This window comes from Lutjanus erythropterus, chromosome 23 (assembly GCF_056507025.1).
Source record: "Lutjanus erythropterus isolate fLutEry1 chromosome 23, fLutEry1.hap2, whole genome shotgun sequence".
Taxonomy (NCBI): domain Eukaryota; kingdom Metazoa; phylum Chordata; class Actinopteri; order Lutjaniformes; family Lutjanidae; genus Lutjanus; species Lutjanus erythropterus.
This window is the reverse complement of record NC_139339.1, coordinates 17,414,387-17,436,384: the sequence shown is the minus strand read 5'-3', so window position 1 is coordinate 17,436,384 and position 21,998 is coordinate 17,414,387. Positions and strand designations below refer to the sequence as shown.

At 39.3% G+C, this 21,998-nt stretch overlaps 1 protein-coding gene across 3 annotated transcripts in view; it reads right to left on the bottom strand.

Moving 5' to 3' along the window:
- LOC146305959 (phosphatidylinositol-binding clathrin assembly protein) overlaps positions 1-21,998 on the bottom strand; it is a 109,977-nt gene that overhangs the window by 62,025 nt on the left and 25,954 nt on the right. For all 3 annotated transcript variants that reach the window (XM_084713023.1, XM_084713025.1, XM_084713024.1), the window contains exon 2: positions 16,340-16,482. In XM_084713023.1, coding sequence (XP_084569149.1) covers positions 16,340-16,482 — 143 coding nt within the window. The remainder of the gene's footprint in view (positions 1-16,339; positions 16,483-21,998) is intronic.

The following is a 21,998-nucleotide window of genomic DNA, read 5'->3' as shown; positions in this document are numbered from 1 at the left end:
AAACTGACTCCTCTAGGCCTTAGATTAAAGTTGGAATCTTAACTTTTCTTATTCTTCTACTACTTTTTCTAAGTCATGAATGGTAACTCAAGGCTGAAATCCAAACTGCTTCCTACACAGGAGTACATAATCTGCTCAAGAGAAGCTGAGCTGTACTCACTGACTTGAGATCTTTTTCATCTCTCCTCCCTGCGGCATAAAAAAAACCCTTGCAGACCAGCCTGGTTGGTAAACATGAGTGTGCTATGTGCAGCCTTCTGACGTCATGTTAACATGATATCTGGGAAGTTACCGCTCAGCCCTCTTTGGACCTGCCAATGTGTGCACCGAGCCAATGAGCAACCAGCAGAGGAATTATTGATCCTGGTAGTGAACTTTCTCTGTTAACTTTCACAGATATGAGCTGTTTTCACAGTCTTGCTCAAGGACATTTCAGAAGAGAGGAGATAACCTGGGTGCACCGGTTGAAGAGCTGAAAATAACCTTTTTAAAGACAAAACATATCATAACTGATGTTTAGAGGGAGTGAAAAAAGATTATTTTAGTTCTAGTTATCTCCTAAGGGGTGTCAGGAAGTCCACATGGGAATTTATTTTTGGCTGGTTGGTACTTGATTTTTCTTTCTCTCAAACAAACACACACATGCAGAAAATCGTCAGAAGTGACTGCAAACCAACTTCCACTGAAAGGTGATGACTCACACAAGAAGAATGAGTCGTGATCGGGCTGTGTTGAATGAAAGCAGCTCTTATGCAAGCACAGAAACACACACAAGGAAACAGACGTGTGCAAAAGATACTGACACATGTGCATACACAAAAACTGCTTTACACCAGCCTGGGATTCTCCCCCTTTTTCTTCCCCTCCTCCTTTTTCCTCCTCCTCCTCCACCTCCTCCACTCTACATAGTATTCCTCTTCCTCTTATGCAATCAACCATTTAGCCCCTGAATCCAATCTAAATGTGAACAGAAACAGTCACAAAGAGATGCTGGGTGGGTGCTGAAAATGACTGGATTACAGAAATACATCTACATTTAAACATGAGTACATATCTGGCTCAGCTCAGCTCAGCTCAGCTCAGCATGTGTGTGTGTGTGTGTGTGTGTGATCCTGTGCCTACAAGGTGACAAGGCTAATAGTGTGTGGGCTCCCACTCCCAGGGGAGCAGTTGTGTCTTGCTGGTGGATGAGTGTGTCTGTGAGGTCAATGATGCAGCCAAGTAACATGAGTCATCATTGAACAACTAATGCACACACACACAAATATACACACGCAGTGGATACTAGTATAGTTGTTTCCCTACAACAAAGTGTACTCTGGTCTTGAGTACTGCACTCTGCAATTGGATATTGGATCACAAACACATCCCAGACACTTTTTTTTGTCTGCCCTCAAGTTGCTAAGCAAAAAGTGAAATCATGATCTAAAGGTGCGTGCCAAAACTGTGTAAAAAAAAAAAAAAATCCAGGGAAAACCCTGTCTAATGCTCAACACTGAAGTTCAGCTCCTTCTTGTTCACATTGTACACCCATGACTGCAGCCCCAGACACAGAGAAACATTTTTCACATTATATAAACTAAACAATTAAAAGATTAATCATAAAAATCATGGAAATGTTAGTTCATAATAAAAACAATTGTTAGCTGTGGCCAAAAATGGACTGCAGTTATACTGTGCTTTTAACCAAAGCAGTTTGCAATTTAAAGGACACTAACATGCAGAGGGGAGGCACTTGGATTTGAACCAGCAACCCTACAATTAATGAATGACTCACTCTTAACTGCTTCCCTCTAACTTGCTTCTTCTCCACTGCATTAGCAGCTAAGGTTCACAGGTATTGTAGTATTGTGTCATCTCTTCAACTAATGATTCAAATCAAATGTTTAAACTAACATAAAAATTACATAAATCTTTTTTTTTTTGTTAAAATCTCCAGGAGGATCCCAAGTTTCTATGTTGAGCAACATTGAAAATATCAATAAAATGAAACTTCCAAATGTTAATCTACAGTAGTACAAAAAAAATCTGGAATTAAGGTCTACTCCCACTTCACAACTCTATCACTTTGTCTACATTTATGAGAATGTTTTCTGCTAACTTAATTACTCAAGAAACAAGAAACCACATTCCTAAATATGAGTGTCACATCATATCAATGGGTGTGTCATAATAACACTCAGGTGTGATGATACATGCTGATAACACCATAGGGTGTAAAAAGTGTTGTAAACACATATTAGAGCAGCAAAGTGTGAAGTTTGTTTGTTCACAAAAATATCGAGCACCATAGTGAAAATTAAATCTGAAGACTCCACATGGTAACCAACATTTAGTTCTTTCTTTACACAATATTTTGTTATTTATTTAAAAAGATAAACTGAGAAGTCACATCTGCAGTCTGGAATTCTATTAGTTTTATTTTACTAGATCACCAATACTGGGACTAATGGGTGATTAAATGCAGTGAAACAGCTAATTGTAATGTTTTAAGTGCCATTGTATCGAGGGGTGGCAGCAAGAAACTAATTACAGCTCTACTAATTAAACCTGGCACTTGAAGAGAGAGACTAGTAGATGGGGTAAAACGACTTCTCAGAGGAAGGACCTCTGAGAGGAAGTGTGCAACCGAGGAGCAAACATTAGAGGAGATGCTGTAAAAACAAGATTACCTCACAACAGCAAAAAGATAATAAATAAATCCAGGGGAGGGAAACTTGGGCTTTCACTATTTCATGGAACATTAGGAGCTGCATTATAGTTTGCCCTCTAAACACTGTCAGACACCATCCTCCCACAAATGTACAGCAAGGAACAAGGGCATAATGTGGATTAAATCAAAGATGTGACAACACTTAGCTTCACTACAAACATGGATCAGAAATCTGCTCCATGTCCATCCATCCACCATCCGTCCATAACCGCTTATCCTTGACGGGTCACAGGGGGGCTGAAGCCTATCCCAGCTGTCACTGGGTGAGAGGCAGGGTACACCCTGGACAAGATGCCAGTTCATTTCAGGGCTGACGCATAGAGACAAACAACCAGTTATCAATTAATCTATTATGCTGCATGTCTTTGGACTGCGGGAGGAAGCCAGAGTACCAAGACAGAACCTATGCAAACACAGGAGAGCATGCAAACTCCGCACAGCAAGGTCCCCAGCCCCCCAGGAAATTCAAACTCAGACCCTTCTAGTAAAGACTAAGAAAAATAAACCACACTCAAAACTCCTTAAATGCCGTTTTACTTTTACTCCAGCACCATGCACAACACTTCAACATGTGGAGAAATTCAGAGCTTGACAGGCCTGCCATGCCTTGTAACGGTTGCTAAGCTATGATTGGGCAATCGCTGTTCTGGGGAGGGGTTTAATTACAAATCAGATTGGTGAGGTGTCAGCAGATACTCCAAATCAATAACCTGAATCGGTATTGAGGACAAAAAAAGCAACAAAAATGGATGCAGACATCCCTGACTGGGAGAATCTCTATTGAGCTTGTTTTACCCTGCAAGTTTCTGGATGGCTGAGCCTGCTGAGCCTGGTAAGACGGCCACACAAACACACACACACACACACACACACACACACACAACTTTCATCTATTGATCACACAGATGCAGCCAATTTACTTGAGTTGGAAAAACTTGTTTATCTGCCTGAAGGCACATAAGGAAGTGTGTGGAGACTGAGAGTGTGTCAGCTCATCGTGGGTCACCCTGGAGTTTTTACTTTTTAAAAAGGATGTTTGGATACCAGAGATAAGCCTGGAACACACACACACACACACACGTGTTCATGCACTGCGATCTGCCTCAGCACTAATCATCTTTATGTTCGCCACACAGGCAGCTGATAGGAAGCACACGTGTGTCTCTGTGGTGTGTGTGAGCATCCAAGCACTTCTGATTATCACAAGTGACCCCTATCAGAGTCAGGGTGACCTCCCACACGCATACACACAACTCCTCCCTGTCCCTGCTCCCTCGGACATAGAGCCGCTTGAGTCAGCAGATTTACCCACCCCTTTTCTCTTTCTATCTTTAAAGGAATAGTCTGGAATTTTTGAAGTGAGATTTTTGATTTTTCAATAGACAGTAGGTGGCTGATTCCATGGCCCCAGTTTGGGGAAGAAGAATGAGTAACAGCATAGGAAGCTAAAGAAAGAATTGAACAGGGTCAGAAGCAAAACATATTTTAGACACTTAAAAAAGATCTGCCTAAAAAAAAAAATCTATATCTGTTTAAGTGTATGCTATATTTAAAATATTTTCACTGCTTTACATTGCCCTCAGCCAGCCAATGTTGCTCACTCACCAACCAACTCCATGACCGAAAAAAAGCAATTTTATCTCACAGAACACGGGAATTACTTGTCCTGGGTGCCTCAATCTGTGTTTTAAAAGGTTAGTTCAGATTCACCAGAGTTACATAATAAAATGAACAAACTATCCAATCGAGGCAGTGGTAGACTGGTAATGCCTGTGTTCTGTGAGGTAAAATGACTGATTTCCCTAATGGAGTCTGGTTGCTTTGAAGTGAGTTATATTTGGCTTATTTCACAGCTTTCCCATGGGAAAAGGCTGTCTAACGACAAAGTAAAGCAGTGAAAATGCTCTAAATATAGCGTACAATTAAACAGGCTTTGATTATTTTTCAGGCGGACCTTTTTCTCCATTCACAGTATTACAATGCTTACTGCTCGACTGTCCCGTGCACGGCTGCATTGTGGCCAATGGATCTGATTGCGGCAATTCTACACAATACTTGTGATTCGAACCGGAAGCGGCTCTCTGCTCTATTATGCACCAAGTCTGTTTTTGATGGAAGCCGCATCAAGCTGCAAATAGCAGATTGAGTGGGGCAGGAAGTCAGGCCAGGGTTCAGTGTTATTTTTTTTTTTTTTTAAACAATCAGTAAATTTTTACTTGCCTCTGTACACAACATTTTATTTATTAGTGTTTATCAAATAACAACAAAAACTAAAGTTAAGTGTTATGTTTAATCTAGACCTGCAATGTCTAAAAAATAGTGAAAATAGTGTCAATTCTAATTTGTTAAAGTCCAAGATTAAGTCTTTAAATGGCTTGTTAGTTTGTTATGTCCTGTGTCTGCCTAAAACCCAAAGATATTCAGCTTACAATGATAATGTAGTGGGAAATCTCAATATTTTAGAGGCTGAAAACAGCATTTACTAGTGTTTTTGCATGAGAAATTACTTTTAAAATTAATCAATTCTCAAAACAGTGTAATAATTATATTTTACACTTGCCCGGTCAAGCATTTACTCGCCTGACATGACAGTTTATTTGCCCAGGCAAGTGGGCAGTCATTACTGTTGAGACATGCAGACACATGAACAGCATGAAGAATCAGATCTCTTTTTGTGATAAAACACCCTGTGCAGAATCCTACTCACTAGACAAAAAAGGAACCGTTCAACTACTTTGCCTAGTGAAAGAGACCAAATCAAAATCAAAGCAAGTCAACAAAATCGGGGCAGGTAAACCTCTACGGATCAAAAGTGCATTGCAGATGCAACGTGCCCGGTGGAAACGAGGGTTTAGCTTCAGCTTTCAGGTTGGTGCTCCTCCCTGCTTCTCCCAGCTGCAGTCGTGTCAACCCTGCTTCAAATAATCTGGACTGTTCCTTTAATTTTCCCATCTTCTTTTCCATCCAGTGGGCCTTCTCGTGCCCGGTCAAATGTCTGCTTTTTCATAATATCTCACACAGTCCATCTTTGTTCAAATCTGTGCTTCTGTCTGCGTCCTCGCACTCCCCTGGAGGAGCCGAGGCAGCATAGTGATGAGAGCGCTTCAGTGACGTCACCGAAACAAATGGGCCGTTTCGCTATCTGGGACACTGGTGGTGGCCGAGGTGGCGACTCACACTGCAACTTTACACTGCCGTGACAAACACAAACACACACACACACCTTACCGTTATCTCCCTCCCTGCTTCCCTCCATTTCTTCCTATCTCACACTCACACACACAAACCCACACACACACACACAGACAAGGAAAGCAGTGTGTCCTGCTACCATCAGCACTTTCCCCGGTGTCCTCGCCAGACCGTCCCTGTCTCCTCTCATGTCCTTAACAGAGGTGGCAAAAGTACACACATTCTTTACTCAAGTAGAAGTACAGATACTTGTGTAAAAAAAAAAAAGACTGGTAAAAGTAGAAGCATTGATTCAACTCATTTACATAAGTAAAAGTGACAAAGTACAGGCTCTGAAATGTACACAAAGTACAAAAGTAAAAAGTCACCCTCTTCTACATGCAGTTTTCATCGTTTTTTTCTTGTTGCTTTTTTTGTCTCATTCCATCTTTTACTTCAGTTTCATCTTAAGTCTTTTACACCATTTTTGGCTGATTACTCCCTTTATGTTGTGTTTGTTTTGTTACTTTTTTTTTTACATTATTTTTGTCTTGTTACATCTGTCATATGTGATATGCACTGATGGATACTGTCCCATCCACTGAGGTGAAAAAAAGTTACAAAATTAAAATAATCAATAATTCCCATTAAATGCATTAAAACTGAAGTAACAAGCCTGCTTTGAAAATGTAAGGAGTAGAAAATACAGATATTTGTGCTAACATGTAGGGAGTTAGAGTAAAAAGTAGTCAGAACAATAAATACTCAAGCAAAGTACAGATATCTGAAAAATCTACTAGTACTACTAGTAACAAAGGATTTGTACTTAGTTACTTCCCATCTCTGGTTCCAGCACTCTCTCTACTCTCCATCTCCTCCATCCTTCGCGCTCACACTCTTTCAACGTACTCCATCCTGTGTTCAGTTTTGATGTACAGAGTCACAGCTCTCTATCCTGATTCCTGATGCACTTCGGTGCAATCAATCAGACTGTAATTTTCCCCGCTGACACTTACAACTATCCTATCCTGAAGAAGAAAGGATGATGGGTAGTATTTCTGAGGACTTCACGTCCTTGAAAACAAACTCCCCAAAAAGGGTTTCACAGTGCTGTGTTATACTGTACCTCACGGACTGGCAAATCTTTGGGCTGTGACATCCCTCGAAGTCACAGCACACTGAGGAAAAACACAAAACTATGTGGACGATTAAAAAGGCTATTCATCATAAAAATAAATAGCAATATTTAAGGGTGACAGGTTGGGTTGCAGGGGTTTGATTTTCTGCTGTGTTCAATTGGCATAACCATTTGTTCTAAACCTAATTTGAGGGAAGAAAGTGTTACCTAATATAGATCGGTCAACACTGCAAAAACACAGCTAAATTAGTCACAACTGTTACTGTTTCTTATTCAGAGCTGTTAAAATCTCTTAAATACAACTTAAGGGCAAAACAACAGAATCACCTTCTGCTGTAAAAGCTATGCAGTAAACACTAGTTTAAAAGACCAGACTGGTTGTGCTGAAGAGGCACACTCACCTACGTGGTCATTTTTATTTTATTAGCTAAGCTAGCAGCATGACTCTAGGGATGGCAATATCAGCCTGATCCAGACTGAAATATGTCAACAAGGATTTAATGGATTGCTTTGAAAGTTTGTACAGATATTTGCAGTCCCCAGAGAGTGAGAACTACTGAATATAGTGATCCCCTGACTTTCAGACTCATGCCACTGAGAGGTTTTTATTTTTTGTGAAGTGTTCAACAGCTATTGGATGGACTGCACTGAAAGACAGAACAAACATTCATGCTCCCCTTCAGGATGAATTACAATAACTTTGGCAAACTATCATCTAGTCCCATCATCAGGTCTTCTTTTAACAAAATCATCCAATAAGCTGGTTTATGACCACATACTTGGAAAATTGCAATAATCAAATTCCCATTAGCCACAGGTGTACTTTGTGTTAGCAAATGTTAGCATAATGTTTAAAGTAAATATTATACTTGCTAAACTTTAGTATGTTGGCACTGTCAAAAATAAATTGTCAGTGAGCATGATGCCCTTAGTTTCCATTTGAAAAACCTGGAAAAGGCTTTAGATGGAGCTGCCCTTTAAAAGCACTGCAAATACCTACAAATGTTAGCATGCTAACACACAAAACTAACATGGTTAACATATGTAAACATGGCTAAACCAGCATTTAGTTCAAAGCACTGCTGTGTTTAAGTTTCACAGAGCTGCTAGCATGTCTGTAGACTCTGAGATTTGTTGAAGCTGTAGCTTGTAAAGTTGTAGTCCAATGGCTCAAGTGTCTTTCTGTTTTGGTTGGTTAAGTCTTCTTCCAACAGCTGTTCTGATTTGCAGAAACATTTTTATTTTTTTTGGAAAATACCATGATGATATTTGAAACCTTTGCCCTCATTAGAGACATAATTGTGAACTTTTGCAACTGAGAATCTGTTTTATGTAAGTTAATCCTCCCTGGATACATTGTACACAGTCCTGCATGAATTCCTTTTGTTTACAAGTTACTGATAGTTTATGCATTCACTGAGTAAGTTTTAGAGTTTTAGAATAATCGATGCCTGTTAGGGAATTTATTTCACATCTTGTTTTACTTTGGGATTTTGTTTTACAGCTGTTTAACAGTGAATTGGGCCCACTGGAAACCAAACCAAACAAAGCATTACCACCAAATATATCATTACATGAAGAAAACTTGGGATAAATCAGTCTTGGAGAATCAGTTGCAAGAAATGCTGGAAAAGACAAGAAATTCAGGTGGATTAAGTGTCGAATACCTATCTGAAGAAGTGCTTTTAGCCTTTCAAAAATCGATTTTAAAATAACTTTGACTTCTATATGACCCCATTTCTCCCTCTTACTCGAGCACTCATTTCTTGTACAGCCATCCGCAACATCTCTCCCCGTTCTTGTAATTCTGCAAGCAAATTAACCTTGCTCTTCTTTTCTTTTTATCCCGTGTCCTCACTTCCTCTCTATCTGCCTATAACCTTGTTTAGGTCTTAGGTGGTCGAGGCATCCACACTCCCAGGAGAGAGACCCAGCAGTCTGAGTTCTCCAGTCCAGAGATGGAGCTCCCTGGAGGGGAGGGATAGGAGTACAGAGGCTGGGGGTGACGGGCTGGAAAATGGCTCTCCCAGCTATTGTTTGGAGTTTCCTGCAGGGTTGTTTTTGGTACATATTGGCCTATCATACAAAGGCCTGGAAGCAGAGGCACACGCTGATAAATGAAAACTGAGACAATGGCTAGACAAGCAGTCAGGACTCATCACATTCCTACTCCTGTCTGTTTCAATTAAACTTTATGACTGGGTGGGACCAACAAGGATTCTTGTTTTGCACCACATGTTAAACCTCTCGTTAAATATCAGTTTAGTTTTCACTCTAAAGCTTAAATAGATTAAATTCAATTCTGTTGTACCATCCAGTATTAACTTTAAACTTACACTTGAGGAGGTTCACATTTTAAAATGGCTGCCTTTTTGAATGGAACTGGCAAAATAATCAAATTATTTGAAGAAGATTTATTAAACTGTTCATTTTGGTTCACACCAATAAACGTGGATTTACTAAACAGAGATTACGTTTTAAACTGTGCAATATAGCTCTGTTTAATTTGAAAGCTGGATTGACTAATTTTATATCAAGTTTTGCTAAACTCTGATTATAACTAATCTTAGATTAAATTAATCTTTGTTGGTTCACCGCAGTCTGTGTATTTGTTCTGTGTTTGTTTGTTCTGCTGTAAGTCAGACTGGTGCCCTGCATGTATCAGGATCGCCTGTCTGCCTACTTACTGTCACGAACACCCAGAAGTAGAAACAGTGAAGTTCAGGCTGGAGATCCTGCAGTGGTGTTTCTTTGAGATGTACTCTTAAAGTGGCTTTGTACCAGCACAAAAGAGAAATCGTGATCAAAGATATTGACTGACTCTTGATCGCTCATAAGATTCAGAGTGTCACTGGGGAGGGAGCCAGGATTGCTTCTTGGCAGGCAGGAAAAAAACTGGAGGTGAGGAACTGAGTGAGTATCAATACTGGCCTGTCGACTATTCCTTCACACACGCAGACACACACACACACACATGCACACACAGACAAAATGCGCTATTACTCTAATCACCATCCCAATCCCTTTGACAAATATGGCAGCCGAGGCAAAGAAGAGATATTAAAACTTAATTCACCTGCTATTTGCTCTGAATGGTAAATTCCCACATTCGATTTGAAAGCATGGGCTGAATACATTACCAGGAGCAGCAGAATAAAATAGACTGCATTTAAACGGGCAGCGTTTTGCTGACATCCAGACCAGCTTACAATGAATACGGAGGATGACATTTAATATGCTCAGATATTACAGTCTGTGTGTTGATTCACATTCAGCTGTTGACCCACAGACTTGCATGATGCAGAGCGAGGCATAATCAAACTATATGTGTAATTTGGCAGTCATGTGTTATGTGTGTCAAGGCGTCTTACATAAGTCCCTCTTTTCAGTGCCTTTGGCCAGAAAAAGAGCTTAAATGTTCACGGTTGTGCCATTAATGTACATTTATCCATATCCCACACTGTTTTGTGAACTGCTATCCTTGGTTAAGCCAAGATGGCTGCCACTGAACGTCTGTGAAGTTACACATTTATGGAAATTAGTGTTAAAATTTAGAATGTTAAAGGTTAAAACCGAAGTTGTGACAAAATGGGGTTTGAAGGCTGATACTGATACCTTCCTTTCCTTCTCTGCATCTTCCTTTACTTCCACATCATCCTATCATTTCCTATGCTATCCTTCTCTAGCTCTTTCTTTCCTTATCTAGCTCCTCTCGTTTGTCAGTCTCCCTGTTTTATTCTCTACCTCCTCTTTTCCTTCCCTTCCATCCCTTCTTTCTATTTTACTTCTCTACCTCCTTCTGTCCTTCAAATATTTTGCATTCTATATATTCTTGCATTCTACCTACTACTTCTTTGGCTCCTTCTTTCAAGCTTCCTCCTTTCTTTCTATACTCCTCCTTCTCAAACACCCTATATATATTGTGCTGATGTCATTTTCTTTTTTTATTATTCTTATCAGCGTAGAAAAGCCTCTGAAAGCACCGCAGCACAGCAGAGTCCTTGGAAGACTAAACCACTGTCAGTGAAACCCAGACAAATGAAATTATTTCAGGCTTAGCAGCTCTTTAAGGCAGGGTGACCCAAAGAAAACAACATTTCATCCTGGATCCTTCATCGTATCAGAACTGGACTCATATCTAATATGTAAAGTGACACAAAGTCGGCTATATCCATCATAACATTATCAAAACTTCTGCAGTGGCTCTTAAAATCAAATTATGTGACAAACAGCACTTTCTTTTCACTATAAAAATCACTTATATGTCCGTCACTGCAGCTCATGTCAGGAAAGTTGTCTGTGACATGCAGGCAGCTGCTCTGACTTCACTCACTGTAAATGTTCTTCACTATCTGACCAGGATGTAACGATAACAAAAGCTCACTGTACGATAATATCACACTAAAAAGTCCACCATACAATATTTATCACAGTATCATAATACGAAGAAAGATTACAACTTGAAAGATGTTTTATATTGAGTAATAGGTCTCAGGTGTATAGCATTTTTGTCTGACTTGTTTTAACTTGTGATGTTCATGATTAATCATTAATCAATAGTATAGAAATGACAGTAATTGTGTCTCATTTGATATTGTTTTGTCAGGCAGAGCCATTTGTTGAGTAACGAAACTTAAACTTCAAGTTAACAGGAAAAAAGTGAGAATAAACAAAAATAAAAGTAAAAATGACAAAAACTTAGGAGGAAAATGCACAAAGTTTTTAACACTTCTTTTAACTTAAAGCACTTCTGCTTTCCTTCTTTAATAAAATAAAAGTAGTCAGCAATGACCTGTGCAAAAAATTAATTGTCTTTGTTAATGACTGCTTAGGTTATCAATGCACAAATTGCAAAGCAAAAGCAATAATTTAATTTACTTTCAATTTTTTTTTTTATTGCAATATTGTGATATTTGATATAATGTTAGGTGCCTACAATCAGAGCGTCTATCAGACACTGCACAGGGCCATCCTCAGCGTGCCCGCCGAGCTGCAAGCGGTCAGCATGTTGATCTGAAAAGGAATGTACAGTCTATTGACCCCAATTCTGTGGGTCTGTGGTTTCTAATTTTACGGCCAGATTTCTCTCAGCTCTGACTATAATGGATGGGACGGCCATGAGGGAGCAGGGACACCTGGCCGCTGAGCCTCAGTCAGCACCGCCATCCTGACAGGCCTGATGAATGCAGGCTGATGAGTACACACACTTGCTGTACTACAGCCTGGAGACCCACTGTGTGCAGCTTAAACCACAAATACAGCTCTGTAATGTACCATAGGTGTGTTCGCATTAGGGCTTTGAAATTACTGTGCATTATATTGGTAGTTTGTACAATTAATGGCCACTAAATAGCAGCATATTGACAATAAAGCACTGTCCATTTTGCTTGAATTATTAGTAACTTGAGTGCTTTAATACAAACAAAATATGACTCTGTGTTATTAGTTTTAAGTGCATGATTACTCTGTAGCACCATTTACTTCATATCCACAGCTTGACTTATTTACTTGCTACAGGGCGTTATGAAAAATACAACATAATAACAGGTCTTAATATTACTTCTGTTATAAATAGCAAAAGGCAAAAAGATGCCGTTTATTACTTAAATATCACCACTTCACCATGGATTGCAGAGACAATAAAAGGAAGCTACATTAATATAAAAACATCCTTGAATGGATAGTTTATATTATTTTAACTATTTTTAACTCAATCTGTCAGTCTGGCTTCAACACTTCATAATGACCAGCTACAGCAACCACAAAGGGTCAAAATGCAAACTCAGAATACAGCTACTACTTAAAAGAGACACTGCGTACCAGGAGAGGGCAGCATATATATTTGCATTTCATATTTTATTTACTGTTCACAACTTGATGAGCAGGAATTGCTAGATGTAGCACTCAACTGCAAAAAGCATATTTATTCATTTTGTTGTGCATTTTATTTACCGCTATTATATGCAGTCAAGGCCATGGTTCTGAAAGGACAGACATTCGATTACATATATGAAGAAATTTAATTTATAGTATAGATAGACAGACAGTGTTGAATCTGGAGATACATATATCGTCCCAGTCCTACCAGAAACTCTGGAATATTGTTGACTAGAATTACAAATTCCTTGAATAGAGTAAGGGCACCATGGTTGTGATCTGTGCAGAGCAATCTCTGAGCTGCTTGTTATGTTGCTTATGCAGAAATTTGTGATCAACACAGTGTTGCAGTCATTGTTAAGTCACTCTAGGTGAGACATCAACATCAAAAAGGTTCAGTCTGACAGTGACAACTCAGAGATAAATCAGCCAACAGCTTGGGAATACCTCTAAACCACTTCCTGCTGCTCTGCAGTGACCTACTTAGCATGATTTGGTTCATCAAAAATGTTGCGGGAATTTCCACAGCTTGAGCAAACATTAGCACGGAGTGAGCTGATGACCTGATGTCTCTCTAAACTGTGTGTGAGGTCTGTGCTTATCTAAGTGTCAGTTTGTCTCTACTGCACCTATACTGCCAACATTACGTCTAAGTTTAGAGTACTTTGACTAATTCTGTGCACCCAAAATACTATTTTAGCAGCAGTGACATGAACCAGGCTGCTGTTTGGGTGTCAGTGAGTTTAACAGCTTCTTTCATGCGCCAATACACAATGATCTCACACCCAAGTCTTCCTATTTTCAGAGGAAGTTTAGATTAACGTAATAAACAAGGAACCAACAAACGGAAATCTTACGTAATGTCAACTGAACAAGGAAGAAATACTTCCCTATTTTAATGGAAATTAAAAGGAATGTGTTGCAGGGTGTGTCAGTTTTCTTGTGTTTGGCTGCTGCGTGTTCATTTACAAGACAGTATTTTTTCGAGATTCTAGTAGAAGTACTAGTACGCATATACGTATATGTATAATGTGCCCATAAGCATAATTACCCACTGCTTGACAGAAGACACCAGATTTTGGTTACAGGGTCCACAAATGCTCAAGTTTTACAGAGAAGTTCATTAATCTCCAGAATGTGTAGTTCGATATTTTGGGAAATAAGATCTAAGGGCCGTACAGAACATGAACTTTATGGAATAGGAGAAAAAAATATTGCTTCTCTTAAATACTGTGATTCTTTTTTTATACAGTTCCTGAAGCAATTTTTTGATTGATGAGTCATTTTTCACATATAAAAATACTAGTGATTTGTCTGTTAGCTCGATGCTAGCACATAACGTGGAATAGCTGGAATTCCAATTAGCATTATGGTCGCTTATAACAATCCATTTTACAGAGACAACATGTGCACTTAAATGTCCAGATATATATTTCTTCCTATCTGTGGAAACAAACAAATAACTGCTATCACCAAGCATCTGAAGGATGCAGCGTCACAAAATTCTTTTAGGAGAATTAGGAGGATTTAGGAGAATCCAACACTCTGTTATGAGAGTTGTTGTCTTTTGAAGACAAATTTTATTCACACTTTCATAAATGAAAGTATCAGTTAGATGGTGTCCTGGTGATCGTCAGAGACGTCAGCAAGGACCAAATAAACTTCAGAGTCCCCATCAGCACCAAAGAGTGTTTGGTCAAATGCTTCAGATGAAATGTTTTGTTTGTTTGTTTTTTTGCGTGCAGTTTGCAGCCTGATATTACGTCATATAATCGTACGATATCTAGGTTGATTTTGATTGGCTGACAGTGTTTGTATCGTTAATCAATGACATTGAGTTGATTGAGTTAGAACAATATATTTATACTAGAGCTTTTACCGATAGTGGATTTTTGGGGCCAACACAAATACTAAAAAAATTTGATATCGATGTATCAGCCAATGTTCTTTTACCAGAACATAATATACAGAATAAATACATAAACATGCATTTTTTTTAACAATGATCCTTCAATGGAGGCAGGATTTTTTATTGTTTCACATAAATATTTATAGACCAAAATTATGTCTGAGTACTCAAACATTAAGCTTTCATTGGTATTTTTAATAATCGTAAAAATTTACAAACAAAAAAAACAAAAAGAGAAAAATATTTGTACACTTTATATCAAATCTGAATTAAGAAAAAGGATCAAATATACATCAAAGTCTGCCTATAGAACTAGCAAAGAAAAACAATCCAAATTATGTTCTGTTTAAAAAAAAAAAATCATATTGGACAATATATATGTCAATATCGATACAGCTGTGATAGGCCAATATTCAGCCAATAACAATAACAACTGTTCCTGGGGTGGACAGCCCTTTATTTATTGATTTTTGGCAAGCATGATGTAGCTTTGCATTGAGCAAAGACACAAATAAGGGGAACTATTACACTGAGTTAAGGATTTGGATTTGGAACAAAACTACAAGTCAGAAAATTAAGGTGGCACTAAACAGATAGCAAAAAAAAAATACTTCTATGTATAATGAGCTGGCAAAAATAGTAAGATGAGCATATCGCACATACCAGTGTAAATAGTTCAAGGATCATTCATTTTATGTTATGATCAAAGAAAATATGTCACAACAAAGCATCACACTGCGCTTGGACTGCTGTTTTCATAAAATATACATTCAACCAGTACAGTATGCACCAAATGGCATCAGTCCATCTGAATACCAAAGTACAGTATATGTTCATGTAAAAATGTGCTGAATTATTACCAGTCTGCAAACTAGAGGATTACTGTGAACGCCAGCTACAATAGTTTATTTGAAGAAGAGAGCGCAGTCCACTTCTGTCTTCTTAGAAATTAATGAAACTACAAGAAAAGAAACGACAATGCCCTCTGAATTAATTTCTCCTCTCTCTTTCACTGCATATAAATTGAGACATTTTGCTGACGAGGAGTTTGATCAGACCTCGACATGCAAAACAGTTCGATGCCTGAATCAGAATCACAATTAAAGCAATCCAAAAGTTCTCCAGAACATGGCAGGGATTGCTTGAATTTCAATTTCTAATTTATTGTGTTTGAAAGTCTGCAAATCCACGGAGGAACTGTGTTATTCTTCCAGCTTTCAACCATGTTTTTTATTGAGTTAATTCATTTGATTATTCATTTGCTTCTATCCTTGTCCCCCATCTTGCTCCCAGCTCGTACTGAGCTAATTAATTTCTCCGCACTCACACACACACAGCTATTTTCGATTATTCATGTGTACATTCTGCTATGGACATGAATAAATGATCTAAATGTGTATGTTTGTTTGTATTTATGAAGGTGTGGGTGAGACCGGCTTGAGTAATAATACAGTTTATTGATGCAGCCTCCATTGACTGACCCGGAGGGTGTTTTGTTTGTGTGTGTGTTTTCATGTGCTCAGCCTCCTACCTCATTGCCGTACATCATGAGGTGGTGGGTGGTGATAAGGGCTTTGAAGACCACCACCCAGCTGGAGTTGGCCGTGCGCTCGAACAGCGTGTCCGCCAGCTGGGGAATGTTCACGTTCATCTCATTGGTGCAGTGGATCAGATCTGGCAGAGGGGGAAAAGAAACGAGAATTAGTATGCTTCTGTCAACCAGACAAGTTCCCATTCACAGCCATGTCTGTATAACGTATGCAGTGAAGACAATGGGGGAATTTAATAAAAGATTTTAAATTTATTTTTTATCACCATAATTACATGTGTGATTCCAGTGAATAATTGCCAGTGAGAAACATCCTGTCTTCACTTGCAGACTATTTTTACAAAGGACAGGAAGAGAGCTTCAAGTGTTTGTGTGAAATTCTGTCATATTCAGCGTATGAATTATGGTCAAAAACATGCTTTGTGAGGTCACAGTGACCTTTGGCCAATGACCCCCAAAATCTAATAAGTTCATTCTTCTGTAGGAACAACAAACTTTTACAACCAAAATCTAATTGGCTCTTGTTGAGTCCAAGGGGACTTTTGTACCCAATTTAAAGCAATGCATTCCAGGCATTGCTGAAATATCACATTCATGTGAATGGGACAGACATGAGGTCACAGTGACTTTGACCTTTGACCACCAAAATCTTCTTCTGTTCGTCCTTGAGTCCAAGTGGACATTTCTACCAAGTCTGAAGATATTTTGTCAAAGTGTTCTTAAAAGACTGTGTTAGCAAGAATAGGACAGGTGGCCTTTGACCAGCAAAAATTAAAATCAGCTAATCTTGAGTCTGAGTGGACATTTGCGCCAAGTTTGGAGAAATTCCATCAAAGCATTCATAAGATATAACAAGAATGGCATGATCAGACAACCTCAAAACATAATGTCACAATTGTTGCTGGAACAGAGGCATTGAAAAAAGCCACACAAAGTTCCACAACTGCAGAGAAGAAAACAAAGAGCAGTAATGAGAAAAGCTTTTAAAGGTTTGACAACAAGGATCAGGAACAACGGCAAATTGCTTTTCACACAGAGAAATGCAGATGTACAGAGGCACCAAGGACAGAAAACACAACACACACACACACACACACACACACACACACACACACACACACACACACACACACACACACACTGCAGCTGAATACTTTGGTGAATAAAGTGTGAAGGACAGGTGCCAGCTGCAGAACGTTTTCTAACCTCCTCCTCTCCTGACTTTCACTGCACCATCTCCATCTTTTCTGTTCTCTTGAGGCATGTATGCAGAAGTTCAGGTGTCATTCTTTCTCTGAACCTGGAGGAAATCTGAACATTCAGGCGCAAGAACGTCAAGTTACACAACTCAGCAGCCTGAGAGACTAGAGAAAGGGAGGGATCATACATATGCTATTATGTCGTGACGCATGCAAGTCAACAAGTGTGAGTCCTTCTATGTTCTCAGGTGGTCTTTATCTTTCCTGTCTTGATCATCATGATTACATTTTAAGTTCTGTATGAAGGTGTATGCAACAGCCTGATATCAGAATCACAATACATATCAAATTGGGAGATAAGTATATTGTCCAGCTCTAATAAGCACCTCATACAACCCTACATCAAAACATGTGAACTAACCCTTTTATGTAGTACAAGTGAACTTTATTTTGAAGGAGTCCAATATGATCTGACCAAATACTAACAGCTTGGCCCCGCCTCTCAGTTCCCACCACTTTAGATGAGATTGATTTGAACTGATTCTTGCTCATGTCCCTCAGCTTATTATAAAGATTCAGTCTTCACTAACAACAGCTAACACACACATCATGCTCACAAACATCACCGCTAAACTGATCATTCAAACCAGATATCAGGGGTATTTTTGTGGTTTCATTTCTCTGGCGTCCTCCTCCACCCCTTTCATTCCTTTGCCTTTACTTCCAACCTCCCTCTCTGTCTCCATCCACCTCCTCTCCCCGTCCTTTGTTCCTCACCACAGGACATTATGAGCTGCCGGCTCTCACACCTGGTAACTACGGAAACAGCTTCTCATTAGACTACTGGAGGACTGTAGCGGGAAGAGTCCCGTTGGGAGACTTCATCATCATAATCAGGTGCGAGGGCACGTACGGGCACGCGCAGGTGCACACGTACTCATTCAATAAAACCCATCTTCGTTCTCCCCTTCACTCACTTAACGCATTATCTCCCTCAAGCACTTGCCGACACATACAGTAACAGCTGTAACTTCCAGTCGAGCGTTATTCTCAATCGTTCAGTCAACGTGGCACCTCTCCCACTTCTTCTCCAACACACACACAAACATACCAGGCGGTGGGCTATTCAGTCAATACAAATGAGTGTAGGGTAATGTAATACAGAGGTACATTACAGCACAATACATCCATTTAGCTGCGTTCAGTGGTGTGACTGACAGCCAACCAGAACAACGTTTAGTGCCTATTTGAACTGCAGTTTAAACACATAAATTACAGGACTTCACGTCTATTGGGAAATGATCCAACCATATGAATGCATCACCATTAGTGGCTGACCGATACTGGATTTCTGGTGCCGATGCCAATACTGATTTTAAGGATAGGTCTGTACCACTGTATCAAAATAATATCAAAATCCAACAAATGTCCCATCATCGTGATTTTAATAGTTTGGTATTTTCAGTGCAAATGAAAATGGTAATGCAAAAATGATCATTCCCACTAATTGTTACTCATATCACAATATCTGTCAAATAATCTTTTACCACATTGTGCATCCCTAATTAGGGAGTAAAAATATTCTGACACTGATATATCAGTCAATATTCTTCTTATAGAATGTAGAATATAAACATAAACTCATATTTTTGCAATGATCCCCCTAAAGTGGCGATGGACTTCACACAATGCTCCCTGTAAGGGATAATGTACAGTGAGCAGGTCATTATAGTGGAATAAACCCTGAAAGGATGATGCGGGACCCCAACACAAAGTGGAGGAGTCCTGAATTGTCCTGAAGGGGTTTATTTTTTTTAATAACCTATAAATAACCACGTATAAATAAACCTAACATACAAAAACAATCTGCATTGTGTTATGTTTAAAAATATTGGCATATATTGCACAACATATGGAGCTTTTCCATTGTCACTTTGGCCACACTGAGTCAAACTGTGCTGTGATGATTTTAACCTCCAATACCAATTATAGCTTGATGAGTCGTGCCTAAGATGGACCATCTCCAGAGACCAAAGTGTGTGTTGCCAGACTCAAATCAAGAAATCAATTGTATAGGAGTGCAGAGGGAAAGAGGTTTTTTTTTGTGTTTGTTTTTAAGTCTCTCTGTGTTCAGCTCTGGGCACTTTTGTAGCATCTAAGTGAATCTCTGTGGTTTGAAGTTTAGTTTCTCTCCTGCTTTACTGTTTACTGTTCGTACTTTCAGGTATCTATATTATTTGACTGTTTTGTGTTCACTAACAGCTGGATAGTAGTCATGTTCAGTTACTGCTGATGAGAACCATGAAAGAGACTTACAAAGCTATGATGGGCCAATATTGGTTGACTAATACATCAGTCAGGCTCTAATCAGCATGTTGGATGAGTCTTTTCAAAACCAGCGTTGCTCTGACTGTTCGCCTCACCTCAACATTCTGTCTCTCTGCAGCTCCTTTCCCCTCCTCCTGCATCCCTGCATGATATTACTAATGCTGATTAGACACAATTAATATCTCTGAACTGGAAACAGGCATTAAGAGTGACTGGTGGTGGCTTTTGTTAATGAATTAGCTGCCTCACTTCTCTTCTGTTTTCAACCTATCTCACTCAATCTCTTTTTATTTCCGCTGCCACTACCTTTTCTCTCCATCCACCCTCTGTCTGTCCATCTCTGCTTCTTTTTAACAGAGCTCATGTTTTTTCATTAGGTCTGGAGAAAGAGAACTAAGAGGAGGACTGATTAGGTCTGTGGGGACGCTCGTGCACGAATGTGTGTGTGAGAATGTGAGCGATAATGTAAAGAGGGTACACGTGCTGACTTAATCAGGCAGAGTGGAAGGCATTAGATGCCAGTGATCCCAAACCAGAGAGAGAAAAGGGAAGGAGAGGCGATAGAGGCAAACATATGGCACAGAGAAAAGCAGAAGAGAAAGGTAAAAGAGGGAGAAATGAGGGAGGACAGAGAGGAAGAAAGGGAGAAACCCTGATAAAAATAGAGAAAAGAGATGAGTGACCACGAATAGAGGAAAGGAGAAAAAGATAGTAAAAAGATAATGAGACATGAGAGACATGAGTGTCTCTTCATCTGGACAATTTGCAAGAATCCACACACAGCTCGACAAGCCTCCTCGCCTCGCTTTATCTCTCCTCTCCTTTTCCTGACATGGTCCGCAGCAGAAACAAGGTCTGAGGGTTTTTTTTTTTTTTTGCTTTTAGCAAACCATGAGCAATTATTCAGACCAGAAATGGAAAAATTCATATGATTCAGTCTGACAATCCTCAGCTGCAAGGCCCAGACCAACACCTCAACGCAATTACCTGCACAACAGCTGCACAAAGAATCTGCCCAGGCTAATAGACGCCAACACATTACAAGAGAGTTAAACAACAGAAGACTGAAGCACTCTGTGGAGGAGAAAATATAAGACAAAAGTCAAAAGTCTATCTTCACTACAAGCATACTTTCAAAGCTGAGCTGAAGGGTCTTGGTGGGAACTTGACTGCACTGTGTGGATATTACTGGTCTGTTCTTCAAAAGGTTTACCTCATACTGTTTGTACAACCCCAATTTCAAAAGACATCGTTACGTTTTGTAATAAACAGGGACGTCTCTGAAAAAGACATCTGGATGGCAGCACATGTCGCTCTAAAAACTCGATATACCTTTCAGCATTAATAGGGCCTTTTTATAGATGTGACAGTTACCCATGATGCCATGGGCACTAACACACCAACATACCACCAGAGATGCTGGCTTTTGATGATGGTCCTTTTCCTCTTTAGCTTGGAGGACACAACATCCATAATTTCTTTTGAAGTTAGTGCTGGTAATAATCATGCACACTCATGATGTTGCTGATGTGCTTAGGTTTTGCAAAGGTCACAAGTTACGCAGTTCATTTTTATGCAATAAATACAACTTAAGAAGTCATCCTCTCCTTGTGATGAAAATAATCATTAGTTCCAGCCCTACTTCAATGTTTAGCACTAAACATTGCCATTAAGTATTTAGATCATCCCTATTACTGATTTAACATATAAAACAAACAACTCTGTCATCTATTATGGTAAACTGAATATCTTTGGGTCTTGAAGTGTTTGCACAAAATATACAAATGACATTTTTCACTATTTTGTGACATTTTATAGACGCAATTTTGAACAAGAACAACAAACAAGGACTCCAGCTGAGTGTTGAATCAAAACCTGCTGCTACTGCAAAATATTTTCAAATGTGTCTGCACAGTCATTTTAATTTGTCTCTATTTTTTTTACCCCTTTATTCTACAGGCCTTCTCCTCTCTTACATTCACATGTGGGAGGAACGACTGCTGAGTGAATGTGATCTCATTCCCAACAGTGACTTTCTCTGTTCCTTTCTGCTCTGAGGTCCATTGTTACTGGTCATCAGTTGGCCTCTGTGGGATTTGATTGAACCACAATAG